Source organism: Megalobrama amblycephala, linkage group LG2, assembly GCF_018812025.1.
Source record: "Megalobrama amblycephala isolate DHTTF-2021 linkage group LG2, ASM1881202v1, whole genome shotgun sequence".
Lineage (NCBI taxonomy): Eukaryota > Metazoa > Chordata > Actinopteri > Cypriniformes > Xenocyprididae > Megalobrama > Megalobrama amblycephala.
Window position 1 is genome coordinate 27,168,850 of NC_063045.1, and position 25,553 is coordinate 27,194,402.

At 36.0% G+C, this 25,553-nt stretch overlaps 1 protein-coding gene across 1 annotated transcript in view; it reads left to right on the plus strand.

The window, feature by feature from the left end:
• The window catches only part of kcnh1b (potassium voltage-gated channel, subfamily H (eag-related), member 1b), a 57,862-nt gene extending 39,793 nt beyond the window's left edge, over window positions 1–18,069 (plus strand). Inside the window, exons 10-11 of the mRNA XM_048168891.1 lie at window positions 1,542–1,738; window positions 17,039–18,069. Of these exons, the coding sequence (XP_048024848.1) occupies window positions 1,542–1,738; window positions 17,039–17,872 (1,031 nt within the window). The 3' untranslated portion in view covers window positions 17,873–18,069. The remainder of the gene's footprint in view (window positions 1–1,541; window positions 1,739–17,038) is intronic.
• Window positions 18,070–25,553: the final 7,484 nt, after the last annotated feature.

The following is a 25,553-nucleotide window of genomic DNA, read 5'->3' on the forward strand; positions in this document are numbered from 1 at the left end:
ACAGCTTTAATTAATTTCTGTAATTCCATCTATTATTATACTGTTGATCTTTTAACCAACCCTTAAACCTAACCATACCACTAAACCTGCACTAACCTATACCTGTATCCCACCTCAATAGCAGCACAAGGGTTTTGCAATACAACAAAATAATACATTGTACTAACAATTATTTTTTATGTAAGTACATAGTAGTTATAGACACCTAATTTAAAGTGTGAAATTTGTATGCATTAACTAATTAATAAGAAGTTATTGATCAAATACAATATAGTTTTAACTTAGAAAATTAAGTTATGACTGTTTTTAAAACCTCACATTCCACTGGGTCACAATTGGCCCAGGAATGCAAAAGGTATTGTCAGTTTAGGAAGATTAAATATTATTAAGCATGAGCAATACCAAAAGCAATGCTTGCCTTACCAAATGCCACTAATAAGCTTAAAGCAGCACAGCCGATAAAGATCTGGTGTCCAGCGGGGGTCAAGTATTACGCTGAGATAAATATTTGCACTGCAGCCCGTGAGGGGTGGCAGGTCTCTAGCTGAGTGTGTCATTTTACTGGAGGTGTAAATCTGTCATTGCAGGATTAGAAACAAAGCAGAGTCATCTGTGGGGATGAGATCTGCTCTAGCGTGACACGCAGTGTGAATATTTTTTAAAAAGTTAAAGAATGTGAATTTTGTATGAAAGCACAGTGGAAGACTTGTCAAAAATTAACTGGTTTGCTTGTTCTGGAATTCTCGTTTGAGTAACAGATATCAAGCAATCTGATGTTGTTCCAAACCTTTTTTCTTTTCCTATTCTTTTGTGGAACACAGGAGAATATATTTTGAAGAAAGCATGGTAGCCCATTGACTTCAGTGTACAAAAAGAAAAAAGGGAAAAAAAAGACATTTCTCAAAACATCTTCATATTTTCCACAAAAGAAAGAAATTGGAACAAAATGAAGCATTTCATTTTTGGAATAAATTATACCTGACGTGGCACTGGTGGTTGGTACAAGTGTAAACACGATGTTAATCTGCAGTCACGGTAGTGACATTTCAGGCGAAATTTCACAGGCAAAAAGTCCACTGTCTATTGTCATTAGTGTAGCGAGTGACGTATGAAGCACAACTCACAAAGAAGCCATTTAAAACCAAGCAACTTTCTGTTGGTCCATACTGCAAATTAATGTGACTTAAACCCATTGCAAAATCTGTATGAAACTTCACAGAACAATGGTAAATGTGACCACTCTTTTACTGTTTTACTTTGTCTATTTACTAAAGCTGTTTGTGCCAATTTTAAACATTTGCCCTGCCTGTGTCACATTACAGTACCTGTCAGTCTTATTTACATGCATGAATTAATTTAATGTTCCCCTGAAATGGCATTCTTAACCTGATGACTTTTATCCTGAAGTACATATTGAGTTTCCTGTGATCCATGAAAATTTGCACCTACTGCATGCACAAATCCGGGACATTCCCCTGAAAGTATTAGAAAGCCTAATGGAATTCATTCTTCAATGTCCCCCTCTCTTTTTTTTCTCTCAGGAAAGGGAGATGTATTCGGGGATGTGTTCTGGAAAGAGGTGAATTTAGCTCAGGCTTGTGCAAACGTTCGTGCACTGACCTACTGCGATCTTCACATCATCAAGCGTGATGCTTTACAGAAGGTTCTGGAATTCTACACAGCCTTCGCCGGCCACTTCTCACGGAATCTGGTGCTAACCTACAACCTGAGGAAGAGGGTGAGTGCCTAGACCACTTTACATGAAAAATAAGAATAGCTTAAACCCCAAAGTTCCAAATGAGTTTGACGAGAATTCTCTTGTTAGAGCACTGTTTCCTAAGCTACACATTTTGCATGTCACCCTTATTTAACTCATTGAATGGTTCATTAACTAACAAACTCATTAGTAGTGTACTCTATAAGAATCTTTACACAACAGAGTTAAAGGTGCCATCGAACGCTTTTTTTACAAGATGTAATATAAGTCTAAGGTGTCCCCTGAATGTGTCTGTGAAGTTTCAGCTCAAAATACCCCATAGATTTTTTTTAATTCATTTTTTTAACTGCCTATTTTGGGGCAAAATTAGAAATTCGCCGATTCATGTTGCGGCCCCTTTAAATGCTCACGCTCCCCACCCACGGAGCTCGCGCTTGCCTTAAACAGTGCATAAACAAAGTTTACACTGCTAATATAACCCTCAAAATGGATCTTTACAAAGTGTTCATCATGCATACTGCATGCATGCGTCGGATTATGTGAGTATTGTATTTATTTGGATGTTTACATTTGATTCTGAATGGCTGTGATCCGTGGCTAATGGTTGATGGCTAATGCTACACTGTTGGAGAGATTTATAAAGAATGAAGTTGTGTTTATGAATTATACAGACTGCAAGTGTTTAATAATGAAAATAACGACGGCTCTTGTCTCCGTGAATACAATAAGAAACAATGGTAACTTTAATCACATTTAACAGTACATTAGCAACATGCTAACGAAACATTTAGAAAGACAGTTTACAAATAAAAATATCATGTTATCATGGATCATGTCAATTATTATCGCTCCATCTGCCATTTTTCGCTATTGTTCTTGCTTGCTTACCTAGTCTGATGATTCAGCTGTGCACATCCAGACATCCTGCCCTTGTCTAATGCTTTGAACATGAGCTGGCATATGCAAATATTGGGGGCATACACCCTGACTGTTACGTAACAGTCGGTGTTGAGATTCGCCTGTTCTTCAGAGGTCTTTTAAACAAATGAGATTTATATAAGAAGGAGGAAACAATGGAGTTTGAGACTCACTGTATGTCATTTCCATGTACTGAACTCTTGTTATTTAACGATGCCAATATAAATTCAATTTTTAATTCTAGGGCACCTTTAAGGCTGCCCTGTGCCTGCTCAAAATGAAGTGTAAAGACACAATGCTGCATTTAAGGTCAAACTAAATAATGCCTATTCTGACCCTTCTCTGCCCCTTGTATCAAAGTATAGTTTTAATTGCTGTGTAAATGCATTTATGTCACCTCTAAGCAGCATTAATTAGTCTGTGTAAAGACACCTAACGTAAATGCCACTTTAGAAGCGCTTCTGTGCCACCTTTGCAGTATAAATGGTACTCTATTGCATTCCAGTTACTGGAGTCACCAGCTGCTTTAACACATAAAACTTGGTAAAAATAAATAAATAAATAAATAAAATAAAATAAAACATTGCCAGATTGAATTTTCTGGTAAATACCATACTTTATGTGGTGTTCACACAAGGAATGACTTTTCTTTGAGATACCAATTATACAACAGCACCAAAATATTGGTAAAATCTGTTATGTCAGTCATCACAACTTTAAATGCTACACTATTTTCTTCAACCTCAAGCTTTAGTTTCACAATGTGTACTATTTGACAACATTTTTTGACTTCTAAATGACAGGGATAAAGTTGTTTTCTTAAAAAAAAAAAAAAAAAAAACATGAGACGTACATTCATAGTATTCACAGTAGTCATAGTGTTTGCTTAGATTCTGAAGTACATATCCAGTGGACACGTGGACACTTTGGAAATATACAAATATACAAATACATAATAGGTGGGTGTGCTCTGAGGCTCCGCCTTCTTTGATGTGGCAATCTTCTCCCGTTTATTTTTTCTATAAAACCCTGAACATGCTGGAGCTGCATTGTTGTAGAAATTGAAGTTGTACAGTAATTCTAATTGAAAGAGACACACACTGACACAGTTTTCTCATGTTTAATACTGTAAGCTTTTAAAAAATCTATTGTATAAAGGAGACTGTCCTCCAAAGAAAAACGACCCTATAGGTGGCGTAAAAATAATGACAGTGTTGTGTTACGTCTGTCGTCATGCAGTGACATGTTCATTTAAATTCAATGTGTGGACTTTTTACACCATTTGTCCTATTTCCATTTAGCAAAACTCTTTTTTTAAATTTTTTTATTAACGACTATACCCACCCCATCCCTAAACCTACCCTTACCGTGCGTTCACACCGCCGCCGGCGAGAGCGTCAACAGTCGCCTTGGCCGCCCTGCCAACAACCATAGACAGTAAAAGAAATGGACACAGCGACCCCATTGGAACTCAATTGAGACAAGTGAAGCCCATTTTTAGCGATTTTTAGCACTTCCGTTTCTGACGCGCAGACTCAAACTAAGCTTGATGACGTCAGCAACCTCTCTGACAGATGTAAATCTTCTAGTAGCTGTGCGTGCAAACTGCCATCGTTAATCTTGCAGAGACGGCGAGCTTGAGCGGGGAGTTCTTTGGCGTGAGTGAGCAGGAGTAAGTATTCTGATTAATTATTTTGTATAGTATTTTAAAATGTAACGCCAGTACGCCATATTAAGTTAATGCATACTATTGCCTGCGAGCTTCCCCTCCTGTCTGTACGGTAATTTCTCTACTGTGCGACAGAGAGTCGAGTGGTTATGACGCAATCGTTAGCCTATTTTTACAAAAACTGTTTCTACGGGGCCATAATGTAACATAGAAGGTAATGGAGCCCTTTATACATTGTCGTGTATCTTTAGAAATAAATAATGGACAAATGGAGTCTTTAAACGCCTCAGATGTAAAGTTATTCGCTGTCAAAGTGACGCCAAAATGAATGGGAGTCAATGGGACGCGCCGCGCCGCTCTCGCCGGAGCTCACCACCGGCTCTCATTGAAAATGAATGACTAGCGTCACTTTGACGCTCTCGCCGCCGGCGGTGTGAACACACAGTTAGTGATTTATAGTGCATATATACTTTATGAGCACATGCATTCCCTGGGATCGAACCCATGATCACATGATCACATGATTGCATATTGTTATATATTGCAATGCTCTGCCAATTGAGCTATGCAAAACCCAAAATATGACACAGATAAAAGGGAACAATGCATTAAAATTAAAGTGTCCTGTTGTCGATAGGTGCGCAAGTTTAGCAAACGCTCATATGGGTCGTATTTCAGGGAAATGATAACTATATTAGTGTCCACACCAGTAGACGATATGTTTACTATAAACGTGCTGCCACTTTAAATGCTTGACCTCTATAAAGCGGGATGGATTCTGACTAGCTGTCAATGATTTTTATCGTTCATTAGCTGGAAAGAATCGTTGTGAAAGTAATTCCATTCCTCTGTGTCATTATTGTTATAGTTGTGCTATGTAGACCCTGCTATTCTTTTACATTTAGAACAATTACTATATCTTTATCATTATCATTATAGTTATTGTCCTTGGTGTGAGTGGGCCTTTATGCTTTGTTCACACAAGCATCATAACGGTAATTTACTGGTTAAGTTATAACTTCTCAAGATAAAAATTGCTTGGCTTATTTACTGATATTTCTCAAAGGTCCAGTTCACACATCCCCAAACTGTAAAAACGATCTAACCTCTTTATTTGAATATCTCATTTAAATGATCAAACCCCTGAAGCTGTGATGTTTCAATCATTTAGTTATTATGTTTTCCTCTTTCTTTCCTCTTCCTTTTGCTGTTGAGGAGTCCTTCAACTACTCTGCTCTTCCGAGAACGATTTTGACAGCTTTTCATTAATATCATAGCTGGTGTGGGTGAACACTGCTTTTGTCTCAGAATTTGTCAGCTACATTGCGTCTATGTGAAGGCGGGGCTGGAGCCGGACTGCACACGGCTTAATTTAAATTCATGTCTCGTTTTTCTGTGTAAGCACTTTTTACAGTGAAGTGATTATGAAGCCAACTGAGCTGGAAGATCTATACCCTCTCACAGGCACAATCCCTAACACTCCATCACTCTTGTGGCTGTAGAGACAGTGAGCGGCTCTGAATAATGAATGCACTGCTCTTTTGTGTTTTCTTGTTCATAATTTTAAATGTGTTATTTTTAAATGGATAGTGGACTTTAGTCCTTCTACTAACTATAAGTAACTTTGCAACTAAATGTCAACTAGCAGTCATTAGAGTATTAGTAGACTGTCTGCTTAATATCTGCTAACACTTTATTTTGGTGCTCCCCAACAGACATTCTACTGATTATAAGTAACTTTACTATAAGTAACTACATGTCATCTTATTACTAACCCAAACCCTATAACCTAACAGTCTACTACAGTCTACTAATACTCTAATGAGAGTTAGTTGATATGTAGTTGCAAAGTTCCTTAGTTAGTAGAAAGTGGCCTATTAAAATGAAGTGTTACCAAATTGACTTTTTCATAACACAATTTGAGTGTCATTGGAAAAATGACAAAAAAATTATATTGGTTTATTATATATGTATATATTATATTACTATATAAAACTTTACTTTTTTAATGCAATAATTACCATAATGTCTTCAGGCCCAATCAAAACTGAACTTACTTAAGTGTAACCGTCAATTCCAATGTTTTCCATAGGCATGAAGGCAGATTACTGACAGTTGAGTTCAATTTTATTCGGGTTTATCATAAAAAAACTGGATATTAGATAAGGATTTCAAATATAAATATTATATATATATATATTATATTATATTATATTATTTTTTGAGGTTTGCTGACATTTCAAGGTCATTCCCAAATTGATCAGATGATAAATCAGAGGTGAGCCAACAGCATGAAAGAATAAAGAATGATTGGTTGTTCTCTTTGCTCAAGTCTGTCATAATAGGTGTGATTTATTAAATAAAAAGGCTAAAAGGCTCTCTGTTCACTCAGCGTATGGAACAGTTTGAAGGCTGAAGCAGTTACAGCCTGTGTGTGCATGTTTCAGTGATTGCATGGCTATCATCAGAGTAATGGCCTTCTTTGTTCAGGTGAGATTGTCGGCTTAAGCTGCTCCGTGTATCTGGCTGTATTATCCAGATACAGCCTAATCAGATCCAGCTTAATGTACTAATGCTCATATCTTAAGTGTGGTCCTGCTCTCTGTGTGAGTGCAGGATGAAGAGAGAGACAGAGACAAAGATTATATAGCCATGATCAATGTTGGCTGTTTCATTTTGTAACGGTCAGAAAATGGCCATGTAGAGTCAAGAGCTGAATTAGAGGAACACAGAGTCAAACTGACCTTAAGAACAGAAAATAGAAACCTGATACAGAAGTATCTTCATCATCAACCCCCTCTCTTTTGTCCCTCCCTCCTTTGACTCTCTCTCTCTCTCTCTCTCTCTCTCTCTCTCCCTCTCCGTGTCTCTTTCTGTGAAGAATGCACTAAAGAAGCATGATTTAAGGGTTGTGTCACATGACTCGTGTTAGCATTACACCTGTCTATCTATTTGTCTGTCTTCGATACGATACCTTGAAAAATAACAATATTCGATACCATTTTCAATACCACGGGGAAAACATGCCTTAAATACTGCCATACAGATATTTTTATTATCTTTTTTTTTTTTTCCAACCCTATAATATACAATCTCTGTCTTCGCCCAACTCATCATAAAGTTAAAGGGTTAACCCAAAAATATAGTTTTCAAGTCTTTTTAAAAGAATTTTGTGATCAATAGTGTCAAAAGCAGCACTGAGATCCAATAACACTAATAGAGAAATACAGCCACGATCGGATGATAAGAGTAGATCGTTTGTAACTCTAACGAGAGCAGTCTCAGTACTATGGTATGGTCTAAATCCTGACTGGAAATCCTCACAGATTCCATTTCTTTCTAAAAAGGAGCACAGTTGTGTTGAAACTGCCTTTTCTAGTATCTTTGACAGAAAAGGTAGATTCGAGATTGGCCTGTAATTTACTAAATCTCTCGGATCTAATTGAGGTTTTTTAATAAGAGGTTTAATAATAGCCTGCTTAAAAGTTTTTGGCACGTATCCTAGTGTTAAAGATGAATTAATTATATCAAGAAGTGGACCTACGACCTCTGGAAGCATTTCTTTCAGTAGTTTAGTCGGCATTGGGTCTAACATACATGTTGTTGATTTTGATGATTTGATAAGTTTAGATAATTCTTCCTCTCCTATAGCGGCGAATGATTCTAGTTTTACCTCAGGGACACTACAGTGCACTGTCTGAAGCGAAACTGTAGACGGTTGCATGTTTTTAATTTTCTCTCTAATATTGTCAATCTTGCAAGTAAAGAAGTTCATAAAGTCATTACTGCTGTGCTCTTTGGAAACGTCAGCAGTTGAATCTCTGTTTCTAGTTAATTTAGCCACTGTGTCAAATAAATACCTAGGATTATGTTTGTTTTCTATTAAGAGATTTGAAAAATAAGTAGATCTAGCATTTCTTATAGCCGTTCTGTACTCAATCTTTTTTTTTTTCCACGAAAGGCGAAAAACTTCTAGTTTTGTTTTCTTCCAGCTACGTTCTGCTTTTCTCACAGCTCGTTTTAGAGCCCGAGTGTGCTCATCATACCACGGCGTTGGATTAGTTTCCTTAATCTTCTTTAGACGTAAAGGAGCGACTGCATCTAATGTGCTGGAAAAGAGAGAGCCAATAGTTTCTGTTGCAGCATCGAGTTCTTCTAAGTTGTCAGGTATACTAAGGCAATGAAACTGCTCGGGGAGATTATTTATAAAGCAATCTTTAGTGGTAGAAGTGATGGTTCTACCATATTTATGGCTGGGTGGTGGTTTTGTAGCCTTGGCTAACTGTATTATACACGAGACTAAATAATGATCTGATATATCATCGCTCTGCTGTAGAATTTCAACAGCATCAATATCAATTCCATGCGACAGTATTAGATCTAGGGTATGATTACGACAATGAGTGGGTCCTGACACGTGTTGTCTAACTCCAATAGAGTTTAAAATGTCTGCAAATGCCAATCCAAATGCGTCTTTATTATTATCTACATGGATATTAAAATCACCAACAACAAGGACTTTATCCGCAGCCAGTACTAACTCTGATAGAAAATCAGCAAATTCTTTGATAAAGTCTGTATGGTGCCCTGGTGGCCTGTATACAGTAGCCAGCACAAATGTCAACTTACATAATGTTACATAAAGCACCATCACTTCAAAGGAATTATATTTGAAATTATTTTGAATGATTCTGAATATATTACTATAAATTACAGCAACACCTCCCCCTTTGCCTTTCTGTCGAGGATTGTGTCGATAATCATAACCTTGAGGACTAGACTCATTTAAAGTAATGTAATCGTCTGGTTTTAGCCAGGTTTCTGTCAAACACAGCAAACACAGCAAGTGTCAAACACAGCAAGTGTTTGTCATCTTTTGTCATCTTCGTAACACAAATTAAGATATTTTTGATGAAATCCGAAAGCTATCTGACTCCTCCATAGACAGCAATTTAACCATCACTTTCAAGGTCCAGAAAGGTACTAAAGACATCATCAAAATAGTCCATGTGACTGCATTGGTTCAACCTTAATTTTATGAAGTGACAAGAATACTTTTGTGCACAAAAACAAAACAAAAATAATTACTTTATTCAATCTTCTATTCTGTGTCACTCTCCTATGCTGTTTACAGTCAGCGCTTCCAGGTTCTACGTCCGAACTGCGGCTCAGTATTGGCAGAGGCTGTTCACATGAGCAGCACGACACATGCGTGTGATGCTGACACAGGAGCCAGCCAATAATGAGTCAGTGTTCTGACATAGAACCTGGAACTGCTGAACGTAAATAGCATAGGAGAAAGACACAGAAGAGTGAATATCAACAATCTCCTGTTGTCAGTATATACAGTAATGACAGAATTTTCCATTAGGATGAACGATAACCTTTAATGCCAGAGCGTCCTGACAGTGACATGTTGGGATGCTTGAAGCACTCGGTCACCGGTCAGTGGTATTGATTGTGTTCTGGAATGGACAGATCTGTATCCTTCAAAGTCCTCTGGATGGGGACGGCGCACAGCAGAGATCTGTGCACTGGGCGCTGGTATTGATCACAGTAACAGCTGCTTATGACACTACAATCTTTCTGTGTTCTTTCAATTCAGACAAATCTCTATTGCATTTCACCTTCATTGCAGCTATACTTTACTGATTTCACAACATATTTCCTTCTATTTGTTTATGCAGCCAGACTTTTCGTAATCTTTATTGGTATTATGGTTCTGTCTTCCACAGACTCATTTATTTTACATTTATATACATACATTTTCTGCTCCCATCTGTCTCTCTTGTTTCATCGATCTGTGGCTGGGCTTGCGCTACAAGTGTGAATTTCTATATGATAATCACACAGCTGGACATCAGGGTCTTAATTTCTTAGTGATACATTGCTCTCAGAAGTCCTCATTACCGTTGGTTTAGGTCACATCCAACACAGGAAAAAGTATCTAGTCTCTTGTTTGCCCAGTGCTGAATGAGGTTGTTGAAACAGTTCAGGTGTGGCTGCTTGTGAAATATTATATTACTGAAGCATGTTTGACTCGTGAATAGATCCTGCTGTTGGGCAGGTTTGGAAACTATCTCTAGCATGTCATTTTATAATAAATGGCACTTAATGAAACCAACAATTTACTTCACCTTTATCACATAAAGGTCAAAAATACAGTCTGCAGCAGTAATTCTTTAACCATTTAGCTTCAACATGGCAAAAAGAGTTGTTGCTATTTCTATAGCATTGTCTTTACTTGCTGCATGCAAATACAATTCAGCATGATCAGTGTAGTCCTATTCGTAAACAAATGATTCTGAGCTTTTTAATGATTTGCTCAAAAGACTCACAAACACACAAGTGTTCATTTTGAATCAAAGATAGACATTTGTTCAGAAAGGAATTCTAGCTTATTTATGTGCAGTATACACTGTTTGCTAAGTGAAACAATAGACATTATTTCATGATAAATTACATGTAGTATGCTATATTGTTTTTTGTTTGATTGATTTTTGTAGTAGTAGTGAATAATTTAATTTAGAAATTGTAACTATTTCATATATATATATATATATATATATATATATATATATATATATATATATATATATATGAAATAGTTACAATTTCTAAATTAAATTATGCACTACTACAAAAACTCTTTGAAGTCCTCTATTGATCATCATGAGCAGTAAATTGTCACTAGTCACCTTCACTGGAGCAAGTAAATGAAGATGGAAGTGTGTTTTGATGCGTGCTGATGACATAACAGCCGGATACATTTCCAGACTCATGGGAATTTGTGCTGGAGGTGCAATTATCTGAGTCTCTTTAAAGACTCTAAAATAATTACTGAAACACCTTCTTGTAATGTCTTAAAGAAATAGTTCTGCCAATATGGAAAATTTAGTCATTTACTCACATTCATGTCTTTCAAATCCACACGACCGTTTCTTTCTTTCATAGAACACAAAAGAGTGAATTTAATATAATGCACACACTATATTATTTGTTCTCTACAAATGAACACAAGCGTGGACACATTTTAGCCAGCAAAAGTATAAATATATTTTAATAAAATAGCTTTATGGTCATAAACATAATTTTGTGCTTCTTGCCAGGTATTGGTTGATGTTAAAGGTTTCACAGTGAAAAAAATGGGTTAATAAATAGATGCTAAAGGGCACTTTCAGTATCTGTATAGTGATGCGTATTTGTCTTGGACATGCATCAATGAAGCATGTTATGTTTTTCATGTTATTTTAAAATAGTGTAATTCTCCGCAGCTGGCTGAACAGGATTCTACATTAAGAAAAGCATGTTCAGTGTTGCCATCAGAGTTTTCAGAATTGGGCAATAAACTATGAACATCTCTAACCTCCAAAACTCATTATCTTCGACTTTGACAGAAAAAAAAACAAACAAAAATGACACTCGTAAATATTATCCACCTCCAGTCCAGTGCTGCTCCCACCGTACATCTCACAGTCATCCATCTGACCTGATAGAAAATCCATTTGTTTTTGCACTTTACAATGCATCTAAGTGGCTTCATCAGGAAGCACAGCCGTGTGACCTGCTAAGTAAACGAAGTCTCGCTGAGTCAGTCTGTGGATAGGAATGAATTAATGAACCAACATCATTAACACATTAGGACAGCTTCCGCATGCATGGACATATTGCTTGTAATTAGGTTTGCAAAAAACTTTTGCCAGTTCTAAACGGCCTGTGCTTAATTTACTCTGTTTTACATTTAAATGTAGTACCATTTAGTGTCCAACACCTTGTGATCAATCTAATCTAAACAAGACAACAAAACTTAATACCTTAATCTTCTCCCCTAATTGTGAAAACAACTACATTAGAAACAGGAATAATCAAACAATAATCAGATGTGATAAGATTCATGAGATGTCCTTGTAATGCAGTAGTTCACAATTAATATATTTTGTCAATTATTTTCTCATCACATTTATGAATTAACACTTCTAGCAAGGTAGCAATACTCAAAGTATATACAATAAAATAAAGAACCTTCCAACATAAAGAAGCAATACAGGGATTTTGCTTTCATTCAGCCTCCAGGTTCATTCATAATTAAGTAAAAACATGAGAGATCATTCTCTCAGGGTATGGAAAGCTGTTGTCCACCATTTTGGATGAACACAGCATGAAATATCTGCAGGATATTGTAGTCCTCTCCCATTTCCATGTTGACTTGGAAAATTACCATCACTTCTAAACTGAAGGCACATTGTAGACCCAGATAAATTTGTGTTGGATGTAGACCGGTATGTGTGAAAGATTGTGTATTTTCATTATCTTTAGTTAGATGCATTTACATTGTGACTGTGCCTCAGATGCAATCAACTCTGTGTTTGTAAAGGTGTGAACCAAATGGCCCATACAGATGTATGGCCCACAGAAACTGATGGGTGTGAATGACAAAGAAACAGCATTGCTCAGAGCAGATCACAGGGTAGATCGATCTCCTGTTGGAGGTCCTAACAGTGTTCTATTGTTTGTAACCCTTTTGTCTTCATGTATAAAGTTCTGTCAGAACTTTGGGTTAAGATGTTCTGAAGGCTGACATGGTAACATTGCTGCTGAAGAACTGTACTCTACTACCTTCAATAAATTCTTCTCCCCACAAGAACTCTGGTCAAGCTTACTTATTTTATGTATTAAAGAAATCTAATACGTTGGCGAGCCACCCAAACGACTGCATGGCCAAATACAGCAAAATCTAACATGTGATACCCTCTTTGTTTGAAGAAAGAGACTGCGGTTTTGCCAAGTAAGACATGTTTTCTGGATCAGCATCTTTTGTTGGTCCTGGAACAACAATCTTGTTATAAACAAACACAATCTTATCCAAGGAATCAAGATTTGTGTGGATATAATTGGCCAGTTAGCACCTGCTAGTAGGTACCTTTTTCTATTGGTTTTGGGGGAGAAATGTGACCTTGAGTATTATGAAATTCAACCATAGACACCATGATCAAGGTCAACTAGCCATTTCAAACATTTCCGCATATTCACGTTGCAAGCAACATATACATCTGTAACAGACTTTCATTGAAGGCGAGCTGAGCTGAACCCAAAGGCAGTTTTATTGATAAACAGAATTACAAAATTAGAACATGACATGGACATGAGAATTTGAACTTGTCAATAGACCTGACTTGAACATGTTCAGACTTGACAAACTCACCAACAGCAGGATACATAAACAATACACAACAAGGAAACATGGACAAGGGGAAACACAGAAAACAACAAGCAATGACAAAGTGGAACTTATAAACATGAACCAATGAAAAGATGGAACTGATTAAAAAAAAACAGACAATGAACCAATGTGAAGATGACACATGAACAAAGGCCCTTGTTTACACTTGGCATTAAGATCTTTGTAATTTTGGTCAATCGGATTACAAGTAGTCAAGGGAGACACATTCCAGTTTATACCTGGGGCCTGTACCATGATGAACAAACTCAGGGTTACGGGATTAGTTTTGATTGACAAAACCAAACCAATCCAATCAGGCTTTATTAGTACCATGACGCTGATCATCAACTTTCTCTGTAGAACATAACCTGCTCCAGAGCGGGTAAGTCATGGAGCAGAAGTTACTATGACGATGAATGTGTCCGGAGACGATGGAAAAACATACAGAGAGCATCAGCTTTAGTTTCTGCTCTGACAGCTGCCAAATGCGGTGAGTGCATGTTAGAAATCAGGAATGGTGAGAGAACATTTTTGTCTTCAAACCAAACTTGGATCTCCAGCCAACAAAGTTTAAATCCTGCCTGGCTAGCACGCTTCCCATAATGTTTACGTGTTAGGTCAGTAGGCTGAGACTAGGCGGTCTTTTGTTGTTGTTTGAACACATTTAATAACCACATGAGCGTTTACACTATGAAAGCAATCTGGTCGAATGTGTTTTCGACTACCTCTGGGAATGGTTGAAAGTGGACATGCTCAAAACGTATTAGACCCCATTTACACCTGTTTTTAGCATTGTGCACTTATGATCCGATCGACCAAAATGCATCTTAATACCAGGTGTACACAGGGCCTAAAGAACCACATGGCAGGAACACATGACAGGAACAGGGAATCACATGGTAAGGAACCAGCAAACTTGACATGACAAATTTCAAAATAAAAGACATGAATACATGAACAAAACTTAAACAGACATAACAAAAATCACAGATTTTTCATTATACCATGGTAGATGTTTTACCAGTGACTGTTTTTTTTTTTTTTTTAACCCAGGCTGGAAAATTTTTTTTACCTTTGGCGATATATTACTGCAAAATGGTATTAAGTTGCTTCTTGCCACACTTTTACAATGAAATGTCTGGTGAGTGGTGCATTTAGTTTTTTCCAACACAGATGAATGTGATTGTGAATCTGGCAACATTTATTACACTGGTTGTTTTAAAGGTGCCGTAGAACGTCTTTTCAAAAGATGTAATTTAAGTCTAAGTTGTCCCCTAAATGTGTCTGTGAAGTTTCAGCTCAAAATACCCCATAGATTTTTTTTATTTATTCATTTTTTTTAACTGCCTATTTTGGGGCATCATTAAATATGCGCCGATTCAGGCTGCGCGGCCCCTTTAAATTCTAGTGCTCCCCGTCCCCGGAGCTCGCGCTTGCCTTAAACAGCATAAACAAAGTTCACACAGCTAATATAACCCTCAAAATGGATCTTTACAAAGTGTTCATCATGCAGCATGTCTAATCGCGTAAGTATGGTATTTATTTGGATGTTTACATTTGATTCTGAATGAGTTTGATAGTATGCTCCGTGGCTAAAGCTAACATTACACACTGTTGGAGAGATTTATAAAGAATGAAGTTGTGTTTATGAATTATACAGACTACAAGTGTTTAAAAAATGAAAATAACAACAGTCTTGTCTCCGTGAATACAGTAAGAAACGATGGTAACTTTAACCACATTTAACAGTACATTAGCAACATGCTAACGAAACATTTAGAAAGACAATTAACAAATATCACTAAAAATATCATGATATCATGCATCATGTCAGTTATTATTGCTCCATCTGCCATTTTTCGCTATTGTCCTTGCTTGCTTACCTAGTCTGATGATTCAGCTATGCACAGATCCAAACGTTAATACTGGCTGCCCTTGTGTAATGCCTTGAACATGAGCTGGCATATGCAAATATTGGGGGCGTACATATTAATGATCCCGACTGTTACGTAACAGTCAGTGTTATGTTAAGATTCGCCTGTTCTTCAGAGGTCTTTTAAACAAATGAGATTATTATAAGAAGGAGGAAATACTGGTGTTTGAGACTCACTGTGTGTCATTTCCATGTACTGAACTCTTGTTATTTAACTATGCCAAGGTAAATTCAATTTTTTATTCTAGGGCACCTTTAAGTATTGCGGTAGTTCAGAAATTATATGTCAATTGAGTAGTGCTTAGGATTAAAGGGTTGAAAATAACGTACTACCACACTAAACCAGTCTCTTAACCTAACAAATAGTGTTAATAGAAGCAAACATGAGATAAAACACATTTGCTGAAGCAACCATGTAATTTTAGCTTGCTTCTGCAAGTTTTTTCTTTTATCGTGACTCATGTTTCACTGGACTCATATCCGAGTGCTTCACTTCACAAGTGCAGTGTTGTACCAGGTGAGCTGTCGAGCAAGTTTACTATATCAGAAAAGCTACACATATGGAGCTGGATATGAAAATGTATTAGTTTAAAACCACCCATTGGTGGTTTACTGCAGTGAATTGTGTATAGGTACTGTACATTTCTGGAGATTTGGAAAAATGTTGGTAGAGGCACATTTTTCCACAGAGCTTAAAGCCCTGTTCAGATAGGAGTAGTTATCTAAACAATGTTTGAGTTACAGTTCTTATCACCCAACGTCTGTGATTTCATGTACTATTTGAACGATATGTTTATTACAGAGATGTGTTTTCTCTAGACGTGGGTATTAGAGAAGCTCTTGGGACTGTGTGTGTTCTTGTAATTAGTCTACAACCCTGTACATGGCTCAGGTGATTGGCTCAACAAACATGTATTTGGAAACGAGTGACCATGTGCAAAAATGGCTGCATGCAGATCACATAATTCAAGGGGGTCTATTGGCAGCTAAGAAATGACTCGGATTCATAGCCATTGAAATGAATGGGACCAGTGGAACCAAGACCAACAAGCATGTTGATCCAGGAAAAATCATTTTTACCTTTTGGGTACAAATGCTTATCAACTTATTGTATAAATGGGTTTTGTTTTTTCAGAAATCAGTACACACTTGCTTCTGCGATGCCTGATTTTGATGCATCATGAAGCTAAAGATAGCAGTGACTAACCCTTCTAGCAAACACTTCAAAATGAACCATGTGACTCGCTCCTCATCGTTCGAGATGCTCAAGAGTGAAAAGTCCAGATAGATGCAATGAAAGCACACAGTGACCAGGGGCTGTGAAAATTTCTGGGTCAATGATGCATTGCTAATTTTTATTGTCCTTTATTGCCCTTCATGTTGCAATCAACTCATTCAAATGCATTTCATAATGATCATCATCAGATGATGTTTGACATCATCATCTTACTTGAAAATCAGTTTGAATGTGTTTGAATGCCATGTTTGAAAGTGCCACGATGAGTGTTTTTTTATTGAGTTACAATTTGGTCACATAAACTGTTGATACATATACATGTACTCTCTTGTTTGAATCTATAGATTGTCTTCCGTAAAATAAGTGATGTCAAACGGGAAGAAGAGGAAATGCTGCGAAGGAAGAATGAAGCCCCTCTGAATCTTCCTCCAGATCACCCCGTGCGGCGTCTCTTCCAGCGATTCCGCCAGCAGAAAGAGGCCCGTCTGGCGGCAGAGCGAGCAAGTCAAGGAGAACAGGATGTCGAGAAAGGCAGAGTAGAGACTATGGTGCCAACTAGCATCATCACGGTCACTGAAAGTCCAGCCACTCCAGTTACGTCTTCACCCACTTCATCATCATCATCATCATGTCGAGCAAAAAATTACACTCCCATGGCTCCTAATGGAAACTATACAAGAAATAAGTCAGCAGAACCACTCAAAAACAAAGGCTGGGGTCGGTTTAAAGATGCCACAGCCAAGTCTAATCTCTCCTGGTGTCCTGTGTCCAAAGCAGAGTCCATGGAAATGCTACCAGACAGGACTAAGTTGCAAGATGAACTGTCCCTCAAGAAGACGGACTCGTGCGACAGCGGCATCACTAAGAGTGACCTGCGACTCGATAATATGGGTGACGGTAGCACTCGAACCCCTCAGGATCGGAGCCCTATCCAGCCTGAGGGGAAACGAATGTTCCACCCCATTCCTGAACACAGTCTTCAGACCTGCTTTACGGAACTGAAGCAGGAGCTACAAGGAGACATTCACTCCCTCAGCAGCAGAATGAGCGCGCTTGAAGCGCAGCTTGCAGAGATGCTCCGTCTTCTCAAAGACAGAAAGACCTCAGGATCTTCGAACTTGTTTGACATATCAAGGCCGGACTCTCCAGATTCAGAAAAGGATGAAATGTTCTCCTAGCTGAGTTTCATGTCTGATACAGTGGGCTAAAGGGAAGAAGTCCAAGCCAAACTGACCTCAACTAGTATTTTACTTTAAAGGTGAAGTATGCAAGATTTGTTATGTTAAAATACATTCTCTTAACCAGGGGCCGTATTTACAAAACATTTTATCTTACCATTAAGAGTTCACCTAAATGGCAGTAAAAGTTCTTAGCTAAGAGTTTTCTCTTAAAACTGCTGAGACCAACTTTTACTAAGGAATAGAGAGAAGTCTTAAGCTAAGAGAAAGGGCGGGGTTGACCTCGTTGCTATGGACTATGGCCACAGTGATTGGCTGATGGGGAGGAGTCTGTGTCTGTGAGAATGAGGTATCATGTTGCCATATACAAATAAAGGTTTTAAAATGTAGGCTAAGTGTCACTAATTAAATTAGTATATGTTCAGCTAATTGTCCGCCTCTTACATGTTTGCATCTCGAGAGATTGCAGAATTAAAGTGACAAATTATGTTTTATAAACAAAGTTTTAGAGGAGCACATTCAAACGGTCTATCTAATCAGCTTGAGTGGAGGTATATATACACAGACGAGAGCGACTCACATAGTTACCTCGACAGTTTTCTGCATCTCTCCGCCAACCCGTTCCTCATTCTTGGCTGGCTGGTGATACAAGGAGAACTCTGGATTTGGGCAAAATTCCAAGCTCTGAGCCCTCAATCCCCTTGGACAGCACGCCAAATATGCTTATTATATATATATTTTTTACTCTATTTGATCATTTGTAAGTGTGAATTACAACTGTTAATAATCAGGCATTATTATTTATTTATTTATTTATTAAAGATTTATTTTTGCCATTTTATTGTATCTATAAATCAAAATATGTAATGCATTTATGAAGAAAAGGCTCAGCACCCAAGGCTCTATCACTATTCGTTCAATGGTGTACAGTGTCTTTGGGTGGATTGCTAAGGCGTATTGGCACCAACAGCCATTTTAGGACTTTTTGATTTTGTCTTAGTGACTTAGGAGTCCTCATGACTACTCCTAGCTTTTCACAGATTTAGGAGCTAGTTTTAGGGCTAGAATGCTTTGTGAAATACTCTTAGAGCAAAAATTTAGGAGTCCTAAAATTAGGACTGACACGCCCATTATTTTTAAGAGTTTCTCCTAAATCGGCAAGCCTTAAGATGTTTTGTGAATACGGCCCTTGTTTATTGTTGATTGACTACAGTTATATTGCCATTCATGGGTTTCCGAAAAAAAAAGTGTAAACATTGAGCCTCCCAGGCTCCATCAAATCATTAAGAGATTCCATGGCTACTGTAGCAGGCTAAAAGTTTTGGGGCATGGATACTGTAGCAGGCAGAGCTAGAGTAATGTACTACAGTAGACTCTTCAGTAGCACAGCATCATCATGCACCCATTCAGAATGATAAATGTACTGGTATATATCGTTTATTTAGATGTGTCCGGTGTAGACAGCATCATGTCAAAAATGCACCCAGTGCAGATATGTTGGATTGGTTTATTATAAGCAAGATGCTAGCTTTCGCTCTAGACAGAGTGTTACTCCATCGCTTACTCATGACATAGCAACACAACTAAAAGTACTCTTAATGTGTTGGACCTTTTATTGAAAGTAGCCAACATTTACCTGTTGAGACACACCTTAACAAGCACCTATAAGAGCGGTTTGTGATGTTTGAGTTATGGAAGGCACAGCACATAAAAGGGGCGTTTGTAAGGTTGTTTGAAGAAACACATTATTTTTGTAATTCCGCTAGGTGCCACTAGTGTTGCAGAAACGACATACTTCACCTTTAAAGATGAAGAGTGTATTTTTTTTCTATGTTAAAGTACTTTATTATGTTGTCTGAGCCATAACCTAGTGGGCAGTCCTCATATGGTGTGCTGCTGCTTTGGCTCCCTATTTTTGCAGTTCTATTATTTCGAACAAGAATTACACATTTCGACTTTAATAATCAACACATTAATGAATAAATGGAGCTTACGTGTAATTGAATATACCAGTATATCACAATAAAATCAGTCGTCAATTTTTTCTATGTCTTTTTTGTACAGTCATCTAAATCAACATATAGGGTACAACGGGGCTAAAGGCGCCGCGGGCAAAAGGCGCCTTTGATTTTATTTTCCTCTAAACCACCAGATGGCGCAAAAACTTGCCACAACACTTTCCTAAATATCCGCTTTCCAAAATGCACGTGCAAATTTGTCTGATCCTTGATTCTGAGGTCGTTTGATCTAATATTTGACGTTTTTTAAAATGTTGTTGATTTAAGTAGCAAATGAGAATCTATTAAATTAATGTTTGTATTTTCAGACAAAGGTCTTCTTAATGATTTTCAGTTTTGTTCAAGGTAATTCAAGCAACAGTTTTTAAATAACGGAAGAATATGTAAAAGTATGGTATTTGGGGTAAAAGGCGCCAATGCTGTTGGGGCAAAAGGCACAATAATTAACATGATAATGAATAGCTGACTGACTTTTCCATTTGTTGACGTGACATGGTTAGATTCAGATGGCAAATATCATATATCAAATTGGGTATCCATCTTAGAGATAATACCCATATTTAATGAAACAATCATATTTAAAAAATATATTATAATTTCATAATAAAATATAATTTTTTGTTACTACTGTAAATCTATATTAAATATCATGGGATCTCCTTCAATGCTTTCAGAATCTTTACTTTTTAAAGTAATTTTGTTTCTGTTTTTTTTTAAATATATTTTTATATTAACATAGGCCTATTTTAATGACAGTATATTTATTGAACACAAATGAATTATTTTATTTATCAAAATAAACAGAAAATAGTACAAACTTTGCTAAAGTGATTCTTTTGAACAAGTATTAACCTAGACATTATTAAAAACATATTATTTTAGCTAAAGTATTTGTATGAATACTGTGTGCCTTTTACCCCATGCTGGGGGCCCTTTCACCGCATGTGTGGGGTAAAAGGCCCCCCTCACCACCTCATACATTTATAAGAGTTAAAAAAATTATGATTTTTTTTTTTTTGAAAAATTAACCACTTTTATGATTTATTTTCACACAAAGTCTGTTGCTCCATCAATGTTCAATACAAACATATATATTTTCCCTGCAATCATACACTTTGAGAGTAGTGAAAAGCACATTTTTTTATTAAGGTGTGCCTTTAGCCCCGTTGTACCCTATTTGTATTTGTGAGATGTACAACTGCCGTCTGTGTTATTCTCGCATCTGTCAAATCATATGTCAGATTTTAATGTCAGTCAATCAAGCAAAAGACAAAACTGATTATAATGATTTAAACAATGGGCCCCATTCATGAACAAGAGCAGAATGAATTTCTGTGTAAAATTACTGAGTAGAATTATTGCATTCCACATGTGACAAATTATGAATGATTTTGTGAATCATGAATGATGAACTATTGTTTTATGGATAGGCCCTTTGCTTTTGTAACAATTAGTAAAATTGTACCACCTTGCACATACTGTTGAAGCCACATTTTAAAAATCTTTCTAAAAATCATAAACCTGGTAATTGTACATTTGGAAATGTATGCTGAATATAAATTTTTCGACTTGTTTTTTGTTGTATTTTTTACTATAATTATTTACTTTTGTTTATATTATTTACTATGTAGCCTGTTATTGTGATAAAATGTTGTGCTTTTAATAATGTGACAACATGCAATATAGCAATAGTGACGAATGCAAAATAACCAAAATTCCACTGTCTGTGAATTCTTGGAGGATGACAAGTGTATTGCACTGTTTGTTTTTTAACTGCCTCATAACTCTGTCTCTTTTATTTTAGATAAACTTCAACAAAGTTAAAGAAAATAGTTAAGTGAAATTGTTATGCTAAACTTGGGAATATCAAAAAGTGTATTAAGTATCATTTTTAGCAGATGCATGAAGCTAACAAATTAGATGTTGGATAAGCAATACTGATAACTGTTTAAGTATATAAATAAGGAATATGCCGTGGTCTGGAGTTACATCAGAAGAAATGAAGCATGAAATAGGTACAGTAGTGTTCTTTTAGCATGTGCTTTTTAGCTATCTTGCCAACAATCTATTCCCTTTTAAAAAGCATGAAGTCTCTTTTGTTTTGTAAATGTCATTTCCAAGAAAGTGTAGGACAGTGGTATATCATAGCTTGTCCAAAACGTTAAACTCTTGAACGTTTTGCAAAATTTGCACTGCACAACTTTAATGTTTGATTCATTGTATATCCTATATGCAGAATGAATCAGTGTACACACTGTGAAACTGTGAAAGACTTGATGGGACTGACTGATTGTATTTTCTTTTTTAGTCTGATTTAAGTCTGAAGATAATCAAAAAAAAAAAAAAAAAAATCTTTGCAAAAGTTTGAGATAATAGTTTACTTTATCTTTTAAATACTTAATTATTATCCTTAATTATTAACCAGTATGATGGAAGTAAATGGAAAGTGTGGAACAGCCACTTTGGAATTGAAAATTACAATTGTGCAACATGATTAATAAAAACCCTAATCATATGCAAGGCAATGATTTAACATTTAAAGATATATATTGAAAGCTGAGTCAGTTCAATTCTCCTTTGCTCTGATATATAAGCCTTTTAGCATCAATGAAGTGTATACTGCAATTACAGCAAATACAGATAAATAAGAGAGAATAACATGAATGTAGCATATATGAATACTTAAAATGAACAATAACATCTTTTGTTTGTTGCTGTGAGTTTTCACTTTGTGCACAAATGTGTATTTTTTTAATGTCTTAAATTTTTAATTTTTTAATGTTTAATTTTTTTAATGTATTAATGTCTTTTCTAAAGTCTGTGCTAAAGTCTTTCTTGTGAAATCACTTTTATCAGGTGATGACACAGATGTTAGATCTCATTTTTATTATCTTAAAAGAAATATAAATTACAGAAATTGTACTTATTTTTATTTACTTTTTTTATTATGTCCAACCTTTGTTGATCAATATAAATGAATCTCATAAAAGGACAAGAAAAGCAACTGTTTATTAAAATGTGTCAAATGTTTATATTAAAGCATTTTATACTTTGCATTACATATTTATTCATATGGTTATTGGAATATAAACAGTATATATTCCAGAAGAAAATAACAGATCATGCCAATCTTGAATACATGTCAAATAAAGTGACCTTTAAATTCTTAACTATTTAAGTGATAAGTGAAGTATTTTTTTTTACACTATACCATTCAAAAGTTTGCGATTAGTATGATTAATGTTTTTAAAAGAAGTCCCTTATGATCACCAAGGCTGTATTTTTTTTTTTTTTTCAAAAAATACAGTAAAAATTTATTTATTTTTAATTTAACCATTTTATATTTTAATATATTTTAAAATGAATAGTAAGTTTTGAATGGCAGTGTATTTTCTGTAACATATATCCTTATCAAGCACAGCATAAGGAACAGTAGCTCATCTTAGCCTGTAGGATCCTGCCATGCTTTTTGTTGGTGGGTTTGTTTTGCTGTATTTGCTCTGATGCCTTCAGACATTCACAAAGATGTCTACTTTCTCTGATGGGTCTCGTAATCTTATTAGAGCCACAGAGCCAGTCTGAGCCTCAGAGACTTCTGGGACAGATATTTGATTAAAGTTAGAGTTGATGTCTTATGCTAATCACCTGTATACAATTAAAGGTGAGTTACAGGTCAATTAATTTAATTCCTTGATAGGTAAACTAAACACACACTGTAAAAAAAAAAATTAAAATAAAAAAAATCCCTGTAAAATTTACGGTAAAAAACAGCAGCTGTGGTTGCCAGAACTTCACCGTAAAAATACGGTAGCAACATTTTAGGTTTTAAGGGACAGCACTTAGTTTACTGTCTATAGCAACATTTTACAGATTTAACTTCAATTTAAAGTAAAAACATATTTCATTAACTGATATAATGTTAATTTACCAACCTATTGAAGTACTAATATCTGTTTTGTACCTTTGAAATACACTGAAAACCACCAAACGCAGTGGTGTTGAGAGTCACATGATGAATCAAAGCTCATCACAAGCAGTTTTTTCAAAAGCTGAGAAGGACAATGCTAATACATAGGAGGTGCCCACAGTGTCATTCACACAAACACTAAACACCATCATGAATGTCATGTTACAGATGGAAGCAGACAGGTAAGTAATACAAACACAGTCTTTATTAAGATTCAGAGGCACGGATCTGGACAGAGGTGAAGTATGGTGAGTATGGTGCTGAAAGCACATTCAACAACATTCAACATGTTAACAACATTCTATGTGACATAAAACCCTAATGTACATAAATGTTTAGAAAAAAAAAAAAAGAAAAACTAAGAAGAAACAAGAGTTATGCTTTTTCACTTCCAAAAACCGTATATAATACGGAAATTTTCTATAAACCAAATAGTTTTTCACAGTAGCATTTTGTTAAAATCACAATCATTTTTTACATTGCAATTAATATTCATTACATAAAGGGTCATTTGATGTCAGAATTTTAGACAAGCTAGTATCAAGTTATGCTAATGCTATAGCCTTAAACTGTAAAGTACACATCTAGTTCAGACATGAAACTCTAGAGGGCGTAGGCTGGCATGCAATTTTTTCAGGCTTTACAATGCAATCTGCATAGTTTGCTACATGACACAAGCTTACTGGCCTAATCCAGCAGCTAATGAGATTGCCTTCTCAATATTCAAATAGTCTGGTTCATTGTTTGCTCGAGGCTAGTCCTCCAGTACGTTCCTTTGCCACTGTCCACCTCCCCCAGCTCCACTTGCCTATGAGATTTATGTATGTCTATTTATGCACCAGCAGCATATCTTACACAGCTTGTCTGTGTGTTAGCAGTAGCAAGTCTGCAGCAGCATCCAGTCTCCAAGACCAAATACATTAACATTGTCAAATCAAAAACTATTCAAAGAGTTGCTATTAAAGAAATATATTTAACTTCTTTTGCTGCATATGAGAGTACTAAAATAATATTAAATTAATTTTATTTTAAAATAATATCAAATATAATTTTTTTCATGTTTTTGAAAGAAGTCTCTTCTGCTCACCAAATCTGCATTTATCTGATTAAAAATACAATAAAAAACAGCAATATTGTAAAATATTATTACAGTTCAAAATAGCTGTTTTCTATGTGAATATATTTTAAAATGTAATTTATTCCTGTGATCAATGCTGAATTTTCAGCATCATTACTCCAGTCTTCAGTGTCACGTGATCCTTCAGAAATCTTCCTAATATGCTGATTTGCTGTTCAAGAAATATTTCTGATTATTATCAATGTTGAGAAAACATTGAATGTATTTTAAATCTTACTTACCACAAACTTTTGAAAGGTAGATTATCATGGTTTCCACAAAAATATCAGTACTTACTGTTTTCATCATTGATAATAATAAGAAACATTAATAATGATTAAGCACAAATAATAATTGTTCAATATTTGCAGCAGCATATTAGAATGATTTCTAAAGGATCATGTGACACTGAAGAGTGGAGTAATGCGGAAGCAGTTTTGCATCACAGTAAGAAATTACTTCAGTGTAAGAGAACTGTTTCCACATCTGTTTGTTTTTCTATGTTTCTACTTTGGAAAACCCATCCCAAGGTCACTAAGTTCTGTATTCCAGGCTTAGCCTCGCATCTCACTCCCCTTA